Source organism: Oryctolagus cuniculus, chromosome 13, assembly GCF_051225735.1.
Source record: "Oryctolagus cuniculus isolate XC-2025 breed Fujian yellow rabbit chromosome 13, ASM5122573v1, whole genome shotgun sequence".
NCBI classification, from domain to species: domain Eukaryota; kingdom Metazoa; phylum Chordata; class Mammalia; order Lagomorpha; family Leporidae; genus Oryctolagus; species Oryctolagus cuniculus.
In genome coordinates, this window is record NC_142879.1 from 45,338,864 (window position 1) to 45,351,702 (window position 12,839).

Sequence of the window (12,839 nt, forward strand, 5' to 3'; positions counted from 1 at the left end):
AAAGGATTAATAACCAGAATCTACAAAGAAATCAAGAAACTCCACAACAACAAAACAAACAACCCACTTAAGAGATGGGCCAAGGACCTCAATAGACAGTTTTCAAAAGAGGAAATCCAAATGGCAACAGGCACATGAAAAAATGTTCAAGTTCACTAGCAATGAGGGAAATGCAAATCAAAACCACAATGAGGTTTCACCTCACCCCGGTTAGAATGGCTCACATGCAGAAATCTACCAACAATAGATGCTGGAGAGGATGTGGGGAAAAAGGGACACTAATCCACTGTTGGTGGGAATGTAAACTGGTCAAGCCACTATGGAAGTCAGTCTGGAGATTCCTCAGAAACCTGAATATAACCCTACCATTCGACCCAGCCATCCCACTCCTTGGAATTTACCCAAAAGAAATTAAATTGGCAAATAAAAGAGCTGTCTACACCTCAATGTTTATTGCAGCTCAATTCACAATAGCTAAGTCATACAATCAACCTAAATGCCCATCAACTAAAACTGGATAAAGAAATTATGGGATATGTACTCTATAGAAAACTATACAGCAGTAAAAATGAAATCCGGTTATTTGCAACAAGATGGAGGAATCTGGAACACATCATGCTGAGTGAAATAAGCCAGTCCCAATGAGACAAATATCATATGTTCTCCCTGATCGGTGACAACTGAGCACCTAAAAGGAAACCTGTTGAAGTGAAATGGACACTATGAGAAACAATGACTTGATCAAAGCCCTTGTCCTGACTGTCGAGAAACAACTTTCCACTTTATCCTTTTTAGTTTTTTTTTCTTCTACTTAATACCATTGGTTGAACTCTTTAATTAACACACAATTGTTCTTAGGTATTTAAATGTAACTAAAAAGTTATTCCTGTTAAATATAAGAGTGGGAATAGGAGAGGGAGGAGATGTACAGTCTGGCATATGCTCACTCGGACTTACTCCTAACGGTAAAGTTAGAAACGTGCTAGGGGATTCCAATTCAATCCCATCAAGGTGGCATGTACCAATGCCATCTCATTAGTCAAAGTGATCAGTTTCAGTTCATAACTGATCATAATGATAGGATTAAGTGTCAAAGGGATCACATAAACAAGACTAGTATCTGCTAATACTAACTGATAGAATTACAAAGGAGAGAACAATCCAGCATGGGAAGTGCAATACATAGCAGACTCAATGAATGCCAGGTGTCCTAAACAGAACTCTGGCCTCAGAATCAGCCCTTAAGGCATTCGGATCTGGCTAAAAAGCCCATGAGAGTATTTCATGCATGGGAAGCATAGACACTCTGGTGGAAAAAAAAAGCCCTAAATGTAAGATCTCTGTGACTGATATCCCAGCAGAAAGAACAGAAAGAACGGGCCATCAAAGAAGGAGGCACCTTTCTCTGAAGGCAGGAGAGAACTTCCACTTTGACTATGACCTTGTCTAAATAGCATAGGATGTGAATTATATAACGTTGAATTATGTAATACCATTGTCTTTAAATTCTAACGTTTTGAGGGTGCCTTTCCAAAAAGTATCTTTACTCTTAAGCAGAGTCTAACTTTGAAGTCACATGCAAAGCACCTGGATCCAAATATCTTCTTTCGTTTAAAAGTAAGGGTCTTCATGTCAATAATGCCATTTTTATAAAACATGTTTCTCGGGTTAAGATAGGACATATTCTCTAACCATATGTGTAGGATCCTATTATTCCTAACTGGAAACTAATTTCACTAACCAGAATGGTTTATGCTTATTCAAGAATATCATCTCCTGCAATGTTTCCAACACTGAGGACAAAGTAGTCTCAGTCTCTCTCTCTCTCTCTCTCTCTCTCTCTCTCTCTCTCTCTCTCTCTCTCTTTCAACATTCTCTTAATGCTAACATGAGTTGTTCTCTGTTTTAGGTCCTGCCACAACACAGCCGCCATCCTGTGGTGTGGATCAATTTTCTTGTATCTACACACTCCAGTGTGTCCCTCTTTCTGGAATATGTAATGGCTCAGAAGAGTGCGTAGATGGATCTGATGAAATGGATTGTTCTACTGGCTCCACACCTCAGCTCTGTGGGGAAATGGAGTTCCCCTGCGCTGGGGGCCAGTGTATCCCGTCTCTCCTGCTGTGTGATGGAGTACCAGACTGTCACTTTAATGAAGATGAATCCAGCTGTCGTGAGTTATTTTCACTAATTCTGTGTGCCAAGGGAAAACTCTGTTTCAAAATGATGAAGAGGACTAGCAAGACAAAATAAAGTTCTGTGGAATATCAGCATGATCCCATCATCAATAGCATTGTGTGTAGGGGAGAGTGTGGGGTGGTGGGAAGGGAGAGATGGTAAAGCAAAGCGTGTAGCCCTGCAGCCCTTGCTCAGCATTTGGTGCCCACACTCATTTCTGTTAAACCTTCCTCCCTTACTTTTCCATTTGTCCTGGATCCTCCATATAGGGAATGCCCTTGTGAATTTTTAATCTTTTCAAAGAAGAACAATTATAATTTCCTCCCACCTTCAAGATTCATGTGAATAGCTCAAGAAAAGGGCTATAGACTGGATAATCACCTGAGCAGCTGTCATATCATGAAGAGTTCATGGGATATTAAATCCTAAGGACACAGGCTTGATCCTCATCCCTGTCACTTACTACTTGTGCAATTTGGGGGTTGTTCTTTGAGTGCCGCCTATCTCAGTCTCATCATCCATGCAATGAGGTCAGTACTACCTAGTTTTCTAGGCTGTGAGGATTTGATACATGCGAAACCTCAAGCCCTGCGTGCAGCACCTTCTAATTGTATTACAACCAGCCAGCATCAGCTATGGAAAGATGAATGTAATTGAGACTCAGTTACACATATCTTTTTATTTCTTATATTTTTATTTTTTTTTGACAGGCAGAGTTAGACAGTGAGAGAGAGAGAGACAGAGAGAGAGAGAGAGAGAGAGAGAGAAAGGTCTTCCTTTCCATTGGTTCACCCCCCAAATGGCTGCCATGGCTGGTGCACTGCGCTGATCCAAAGCCAGGAGCCAGGTGCTTCCTCCTGGTCTCCCATGTGGGTGCAGGGCCCAAGCACTTGGGCCATCCTCCACTGCCTTCCTGGGCCACAGCAGAGAGCTAGACTGGAAGAAGAACAACCGGGACAGAATCTGGCGCCCCAACCGGGACTAGAACCCAGGGTGCCAGCACAGCAGGCGGAGGATTAGCCAAGTGAGCTGTGGCACCGGCCGAGTTACACGTATCTTTAAGGAAGCATGTAATCATGGTGGAGGCTAAGCACCATTAACATTTTATTTATTTATTTATTTGCTCACTGGCTTATTATAATAAAGTACTATATTATTTTTTCTTGGCAAGAGCTGCAGTGACAGAGGTCCATAAACTATATGCTAGTAATCACTTTTTTGAGTAGTACTAATGTCTTGGAATATCTCTATAATAGGGAAATGTTGGGAAAAATAAGGTTATTTCAGTGTCCCATTTAGTGTAGGTATTTGGAATAATAACTGTTGGAAAAGGAGTAAAGACGAATGAGACAAGTCTTTAGCCTTAAATCAGTGAAACTCTTCTGGGTTTAGACATAGAGATTAGTTTTTCATATCCATGTTAGTTTCTGCTCAATATTCTCTGATAAAACCAACTTGTCAGATTTTGTACTATTTTCTTAGAGAAAAGGCAAGCAAATGGAGGTGAATTGAGAGGAGAAATATTGCCAAATTACATATCCCTGTTCCCATTAAGATCTGGCTCATGGAGATCATATTAAGTTCAAAATAATCACATGATCTTTGACTTCAAATATACATGATACTAAAAGAAAAGTTTAGAAAAGTACTGTGTAATTTTAGGCACTCATTGGAAAATTGGCATTAGACTAGGTGGTCATATGAAATTTTGCCTCTAAAGGGATATAAGGCCACACTAGGAATTGATGAGGAAAAAATATGCTAGAGAAAATGACCGAATAAGAGCATTCAGTGATAGTGGTTACCAGAGGATGAGAAGTGTCATAGGAAGGAGAAGATAGAAAGATGCTGCTTAATGAGGATTGAAAGGCAGCAGATGTGAGTTCTTTCACCCTTGTGGGAGACTCAGTAGGAGTTCCAGGCTCCTGGCCTCCCATTGCCTATCCATGGCTGTTGTGGGCATTTGGACGATGAATCTATAGATGGAAGATATCTTGATCGATTGATCTGTGTCTATAACTCTCATTCTCTCATTCTCTGTCTCTTTGTCACTCTTCCTTTCAAATAAATACTTAAACATTTTTTTAAAAGTACAAAAATCAATGTGATCTTCTTGTAGGTGCTTTTCTTTTTTAATTGTCTTTAACTCATTCAAAATGCCGCAACAGTATATTTAACCCTTCCATGGTGATAGACATAGAAAGGCAACAAAAAAGAGCAAGGTGATCTTAAAGGTATCAGAGAATATTTAATATTTCTGAGATTGCATATTATTAGGGTTAAAATATAAATTGGGGAAAAAGTGTTTCCTGGTAATGTGGGAGACAGAACTTTCAGTAGAGTGGGGAAGTGGGGCAGAATTTTGAAATCAATCTTCATGAAGAGCATGTGGAAAACAACAAAGAGAGAAATCTACTGTAGGCAGTTCTTCCCAGAAGTTGGCTTGGGAGTGGGATATAGAATAAAAAAAGTGCCTTGTACATGTTTAAATGTTGTAGGCGTAAGAATTCTGAGATGTTTATTATGTCAAGCAGCGAAATAAATATCAGTTGAAATGTGAAGGCCTTTTATTCTTGCACAAATAAATTTTCCAATGATCAGAATGTTTTGACAAACCTGTGATGAATTACACACTTAAAATAATTCATATTTAATATTGTCTTTCTGCTGGACACATGTTAATATTTTTAAAGCTGAAGTGATATTTCTTGTATCAAAAGTATACCATTTGGCCCCAAAAAGAAAAAAAAATCTGGTTAATGACATGGAGCAACACAATAGCATAAAACTAAGAACACGCTTTTCCTTGATACTCCTCAGATAGCAATCTGTTTACTAGAAAGTTTCATTATTTCATCTGTGTTTTATTAGCTGTTATCCTGTCAATAAATAAAGGGCACACTGGTAGTGTGTATAGTGTGTATAGAGAATATATTAATAAGGGATTCATTATTGGGGAAATAGTATGTATAAGTAAGCTACAAGGATAGTAAGAGTAGAGGCTTTTATTACTCATAGACTGAAAGGTGTGAGAAGAGGGGAGAGTTGTCTGAATCTGGAGTCAGAGAGGACTACTTGGTAAGAAGTGGTGCATTTTACTAGAGAAGCAGCTAGTCCATGCTGATCTCAGAGTCTTGTTTTCCTTATTAATCTGCTGCTACCTATTGGCTAACTCTCCCACCAAACACCTTGTTTTTGAGGTCTGCCTGTACTACTTCTTTACCCAGACTCTCCAGTTAAGACAAACTACTTTACCCACCATTCCAATATCAAACTTTACTGAATTTGTACCTACAGACTATATTCCCACTCTGCCAGATGATTGTTTTTCTGGAAATATTATAATTTAAAATGTATTGCAAATCTATTCCTACTTGACTCTTTTTTTAATTATTTTTTAAGAAATACAAATTTCATAAATACAACTTAGATTTAATACCTCAAATAATTCTTTCCAATACACTGTACATGAAAAGAATATCAAGTGACATAACTGGCAGAATCTGTGCAAAATCTATACATGAGGATGTTTATTCCTGTGCCATCATATTTATCAATTTGCTTTGAAAAGGTGATAACTTAATTTTATCTGTTCTATTGCAAAGAACTTTTTAAAGATGGTAGCAGCCAAATTTCAAATATGTTGTTACACATTGTACCAACAAGGAAATCTGATGAAAAGAGAGCTATTAATTTTGAAACTGAGTTTAATGCCAGAAAATTCTGATTATTGATTGTTGTCTTTGGCATATCTCCACCAAATTCTGGTACTCAGAGGAGCAGGGTTAAAAAGATCAATATCGCCATTATTTATTGCTTTTGAAATCCATCTAGACGTTCCAATCAAATAATACAGTGAGTTCATGCTCTGACCCATTCCCTCTGCTCCAGACATATAACAATGCTAGGTAGAAGAGTTATGACATAAAAAGGTTCAGTGACAAGGTAAACATTAACACTGGCATGGACCAAAAACAGAGTAGAGCCAGAAAACAGGGGTCCAACCTGAAGCCCAAACCTGCAGGTTTCCAGGTCCTGAGACAAGCAAGAAAACAAAGATATGTTTTGCCATTATTGCTGCTTGAAATGAGGGGTTCTCAGCCAGCCCCAATTCATAAAATCAATCTAAACCAAAGACTTTTCCTTTATAGGAAGCTGTAAAGACTAGAAAAGACTAGAGAGTGGGAAAGGAGAACACAAGAATATACTTTCCACACTAGTAATTGTAATAATTGGGCTTCTGAGTGACTAAAGTGTATCTCAGGGAATTAATCAAGATTCACATGAGAGAGAGAGAGAGAGAGAGAGAGAGAGAATGAATATTTGCAGACCAGATTGCCATGGAACAGATTTTGAGTGCTCCTTGTGGGCATTGGTAAAGATATTTTTCTGAAGCAGCAGCTATCTTGTGAGTAATAACATCCCTATCAGTTATTATATTTGTCCCTTGAAGTCAAGTCAAGCTCTGCTGTGGCCCTCAATAAGAGACTACAGTACCCCTCTGACACTTGAGCACAGTGCTATGAAGGCACATAATCCTACCATTGAGTTTTAGCTTCCTATATCATCACCTATCATCCAGCAGGTACCAGTGACCACCCGTGGCTTATGCCCCAGCTGGAAGATGATGAACATTGAATTAAGCTGTAATCTTTGTCATTTTGATTGCACATAATTTCAGGGACATCAGGGAAGAAGCAGAGCACAGAGACATCTGCCTTGAGGTAAATGTTGAATTTTCACCTGAGATCAATTCTACCTCTACAGTGCATGCATTAGTCTCCTCAGGCCGCCAGGACAAAATAGCACAGATGGGATGGCTTGAACAACAGAACACTCAGTTTTGAAGGCCAGAAGTCCAAGACAAGGCATTGGCAGGTCTGGCGTCTCCTCAGGCCTCTCTCCTTTGTTTGTAGGTGCTGTATCCTCTGTGTTCTGTTCTCTGTGCATGCACAGCTGAAGTCTGTCTGTGTCTGTCTGTCTGTCTCTATCTCTTTCACTCTCCTTGTAAGAAAATCATCACTCACATTAGAGTAGAGCCATGCCCTGATGACCCCAACCCTAACTACCTCCTATTAGAGCTTAGGGCTCCAACACAAGAATTTTGAGGGGATACAATTCAGTCCATAATAATATATAACTGGGAAGTTATTCTGTCAACAAACTTTTTTTGCAGAAAGTTTCAATTTAATGAGTTTGAATTTTCCTCTAATCAGAATTATCTTGTAAAATGCAGGACTAGAAAAAGTGAAAGATACCACAAGAAACTGTCTTATTATTATGAGAAATTCATTGGGAAAAAGGTATTCTTGGTGATCAATCATGATCATTGTTCTTTGTTTCAGCCACCGAGAGCTGTTCCGAGGGAGCTCTGGTATGCACCTCCTCTAATAGCTGCATCCCAGCTCTCCACCGCTGTGATGGTTTTGCTGACTGTGTGAATTTCCAACCTGATGAGTCCAGCTGCTCAGGTACTCCATTTGCATGTTAATGTTCTTTGCAAAAGGAACAGTAACTTAATTTGCAGACAATAAAAATATTAAAATTGAGATTCTAAACAATGGGAACCGTGGAATAATTGAACTCCCCTTATTGGTTGGGAGGCTGGAATAATGTTGACATTAATCACCAACTTTATCACAAAATTTACAATATATGCTTATTCTATCCAATGTTCACTAAGTAAAAATCATATATGTAGTGTTAGTTTAATATAATTTGAGCTTATTAGTGTTTAATCTCCTCTATAAAAGTTGTTTGATTTCTGCAATAAGGTAACCCGATACAATCTAATGTTATTATTAAAAAAAAAAAAAGCTATAGTTAAGTTGCAGGCATTACGGCCCAGAGGGTTAAGCTGCCACTTGAGAGGCTCATATCCCATTTTGGAGTACCTAAGGTCTTGCCCTGCCTCCAATTCTGATTTAGCTTTCTGATAATGCATCTGGAGGCAGCAGATGATGGTCCAAATACCTGGGTTCCTGTCACCCAAACAGGAGGCCTAGATGGTGATTCTGGCTCCTGATTTCATCCTTTTCCAGTCCCTGCTGATGTGGACATTTAAGGAGTGAACCAGTAGATGGGAAATATTTGTTTCTCCCTCTCTCTCACTCTACTTTTTAAATAAATAAATAAAAACCTTGGGGAAAAATACTATACAAAGGGTGAGCATTTGGCCTAGTATTTAAGACACTCAAGTCCCATTTCAGAGTAACTGAGTTCAAGTTCCAGCTCCATTTCACATTCAAGCTTCCTGCTAATTAACGTAGACTCCAGGAGGCAACAAGTGAAGATTCAAGTAGTTGGGTCCCTGTAACCCACAGAGGAGACCCAGATTAAGTTTTTGTTTCCTGAATTTAGCTTGGCCCAGCCCTTGCCATTGTGGGCATTTGAGGGATGAGCCAGTGGATGAGAGCGCATTCTGTCTCTCTCTTTCTCTCTCTCTCTCTCTCTTCCTCTCTTTCCTGCTCTTTCCCCTACCTCTCATTAAAAAAAAAAAAAAAGTAAATAAAAACTAGTAATTTTTTTTCTTCAAAAGAGCTTCCTTTACTTATTTGTTCATTAAAAGTAAACTTATTAAACTTAACAAGATTGTGTTAATGTTTCTCTAACCTTTGTTGTGTATTGTTTGTATCTCTCTCCTGAATAACTGAATTTTGATTGTAGGAGATATATAAAACAATAGAGACAATATAATTCTGTCACAACTAAAAGATAATATTAGTCAGTGATAAAGGACATATTCATGGTCAGCACCGCGGCTCAATAGGCTAATCCTCCGCCTGTGGCGCGGGCACACCGGATTCTAGTCCCGGTTGCCCCTCTTCCAGGCCAGCTCTCTGCCGTGGCCAGGGAGTGCAGTGGAGGATGGCCTAAGTGCTTGGGCCTACACCCGCATGGGGGACCAGGATAAGCACCTGGCTCCTGCCTTCGAATCAGTGCAGTACGCCGGCTACAGCGCGCCGGCCGCAGCAGCCACTGGAGGGTGAACCAACGGCAAAGGAAGACCTTTCTCTCTGTCTCTCTCTCTCTCTCACTGTCTACTCTGCCTGTCAAAAAAAAACAAAAAAAAAAAAAAAGGACATATTCAATATTATTTTCTAAATTGTAATGCCAAAATTAAATAAGAATATATTCTTTGTATCTTTCAAAAGAAGACAATATCATGAGAAAAGTGACAAATGTATGATAATCATAACCAAATTATAATGTAAAAGTCTTCTATTACATTACTGCTGAAAGTACGTACTCACACTGCATTGAATTTTATTAATTCAAAAAGAAATGAAGATCTGACCCAATGAAATAGGTAAAGGTGAATACTCATACTCTGGCATTGTTTCACTACTAGATAGGCATTGTCTTTTTTAAACTATTCATATATATGGTGTGTGTGTGTGTCGCCAAGTAACACACAAAGATCTATCTACGTTTACCAAAATAGCCACGACAGCCAGGTCTGGGCCAGGCAGAAGCCAGGATCTCCATCCTGGTTTCCCATATGGATGACAGGTTCCCAAGTATTTTTGCCAACTTCTGCTGCTTTCCCAGTGGAAAACCTGGCTCAGAAGCAGAGTAGCTGGGACTACTATGGGAAGCTGGATTGGAAGCAGAAGTAGCTAGGACTCAAATCTATACTCCAATATGGGATTCTGGCATTATAAGACTAGACAAGCTGATTCTCAGGTAAATTACTCAAAAGGAAACTCTGTTATTCTGTGTGGAGTATCAGAAAGCTATTAAAAAGATAGTTTCGGGCCGGTGCCGCGGCTCACTAGGCTAATCTTCTGCCTGTGGTGCTGCCACCCTAGGTTCTAGTCCTGGTTGGAGCACCAGATTCTGTCCCGGTTGCTCCTCTTCCAGTCCAGCTCTCTGCTGTGGCCCGGGAAGACAGTGGAGGATGGCCCAAGTGCTTGGGCCCTGCACCCGCATGGGAGACCAGGAGGAAGCACCTGGCTCCTGGCTTTGGATCGGCGCAGCACAAGAGCCATAGCAGCCACTTGGGGGATGAACCAATAGAAGGAAGACCTTTCTCTCTGTCTCTCTCTCTCACTGTCTAACTCTGCCTGTCCAAAAAAAAAAAAAAAAAAAATCATTGTTTGCAATGGTTAACACAAATATTTAGATCCAGAAGTCAAATGTCAAATGTATTTACTTAAAGGTGAGATTTTCTTTGGAGTGGTCATTTAGGAACACAAATATATTGTAACATGTTATGATTTTTGTTGTCTTCGTTGACATGGATTATCTTTAAAAATGGTTTTTGAAAAAAAATACTTGCTAGTCATAGCAAGCATGGACAACCTGTACATAAAATCTGTTGTCCTATTTAGCCAGCCACCAGTTATATATACTTTACTCACAAAGTGTAGCTCATATTGGCACAGCTATGGTATAGAGTAAAATAAAGACCTAGTTCAACATAGTTTTCAGAAATAAAATCCATATTGTATTAGGTTTTCTCCATTTATATTTTATTGCTTTTTGGCTTATCAGTCAAATATGTTAAAGTCAATGCTTATGTTCTTAAGACTGCACTTAAACATCACCATGATGAAGATTTGTCAATGTAAGTTACATATTATCTTCTTTCCAAATATCATATTCCTTTAAGGTAGCATTTCATATAGTTATGTGAGCTGGATCCATACAACATCCAGTAATTCCCACAGTGGTTGCACAACAGATGGCCTCACCTACCTAAAGGCTTAAGTCATTAACGGAAACATCAAGTTCAGACATGCTTATGTGTTGCAGATTAAGTATATGTTGATGAATCCTGTCTGCTCCTAAGTTAAATTAGAAAGGCATATTATTTCAAGTTGTGATTGCTTACGCAATAAAAAATTATTGACCAGAATTTGCTTGGCTAAATTTAAACTGGAAGTGTTTTTCTAGCTATTTGCAGTAGACGTGAATAAACCTTATTCTCAGGTTATAACTATCATAGTCAAAAGGAGAATTAAGAAAAGACACTAAAAATAGAAAACTGTAAGATGGGATATTATGAATATAAGTAACATATGGTGATGATATGACCCAACGAATGTTTCAGAATAGTTTAAAAGCAAACTAAACAAAGCATAAAACTTCTTAAGCAAGTGCCATGGAGCTACTTCAAGTTTCTGAGATGTGGTCATCTCTCCTGCATTCCTTGTGCAGGGATTTCAAGATAGAGATTTCAAGATAGAAAGAACAGTCTGTACCAACTGGGCACATGGTTTCCTGCACAAGCTGTTCCATCGGGGTCCTGGGATGCGCTTCCAGCTGTGTGCAGATTATTGTGGCTGTGCATATTTACCTGTGTTGGGGCATAAATGCCACACGATTCGAGGGGTTCTTGAGACCATCATATCAAGAACTACAAGCCATAACGGAAATTCTGAACTGAGTAAGAAATCATTTGGCATTTTTTGAACAACAAGCTTTAGAATTGGATGTCTAGAATTTAGTTCTAGCTCACATTCTTCCTTGTTGTTAAAGCAAGTTGTGTTAACCATGTGAGGTCTCAGTTTCCTTCTCTGCAAAATGAGAGTGACTATGGTAAACACATGTTATGAGGATTAAGAAAGGTAACGATGTAAAGCCCATGATAATCCCTGACATACACCTGGCCTTTGGTAATGGTAGTGGTGGTGGCAACATTGTAATAGAGAGCGGGTGGGAAGAGAAGGAGAAGGTGGGAAGAGGAATGGGAATGAATTAGTGTCACAGGCATTCACCCCCACACACCCAAATATAGAGAGGTGAATGAGAGCAATCACTTAATACTTCATTAATAACATTCACAAGTGGAAAGTATCATAATTTAATTTCATGTTTTGACCAGTCTTATAAGGAAGTAATGTAATGCTTATTTTATATGTGAAGAACTTAACCTGGAAGACCCCAGCCCAAAGTCACACAACTCATAAATGACTGAGCTAGATATCACAGAAGCTATATTAAAACTCAAGTGCTTATCAGTCTTCATGGTGAAGGACCACATAACAGCCATCACTTGCTGGTCTCTTTATTAAAGAGGGAAAAAAATAGGTACCTAGTTGCAAGTTACTTATTTCTAAGCCTGAAAGCTTGTGTGTGTGTGTGTGTGTGTGTGTGTGTGTGTGTTCCTGCTTATCCACAGGGACAGACTAGAATGGGAGTAAATGTGAATTCTGCCCAGAATGATACTTCTAGCTGGTCAACTCTGAGCTGTGTTGGCCTTCAGGCAGAAAGTCACAGTAACCAAGCAACAGAGACAAGCTGGAGAGATCTTACTGTAGCTAAAAATGAGGGTTTCTGTGCTAGTTCCAGTATCACTTTCATGGATGCCTAGTGTCTATCTGGGAAACTATCTACTTACCTACTAGAAATACTCAGCCTCTTCCTGACTACTCATCACCGTACCCTTCCCATTTCATGTGCTTTGAGTAAATTATGGATGAAGATACTTCAAACTGTGTATTTATATTTTATGGGTAAAGAAATTGGGTCTATGGCAGAAACTTACAAAGAACTCACAGAGACAATCCACAAATCTTTGGTTCTCCAGAACACTAGGATGACTCCTTATTACAGTGAGCATTCAAATTTTTTCTACAGCACTCCACTGTGCATTGCAAGAAAACAAGATTCACTGAGTGGTTCCAAGGAAAATAAACGTATATGTGTGAGTCTCT

At 39.2% G+C, this 12,839-nt stretch overlaps 1 protein-coding gene across 1 annotated transcript in view; it reads left to right on the forward strand.

Moving 5' to 3' along the window:
• Positions 1-12,839, forward strand: part of MALRD1 (MAM and LDL receptor class A domain containing 1) — a 407,814-nt gene that overhangs the window by 339,455 nt on the left and 55,520 nt on the right. The window contains exons 30-31 of the mRNA XM_008268638.5: positions 1,910-2,173; positions 7,524-7,649. Of these exons, the coding sequence (XP_008266860.4) occupies positions 1,910-2,173; positions 7,524-7,649 (390 nt within the window). The remainder of the gene's footprint in view (positions 1-1,909; positions 2,174-7,523; positions 7,650-12,839) is intronic.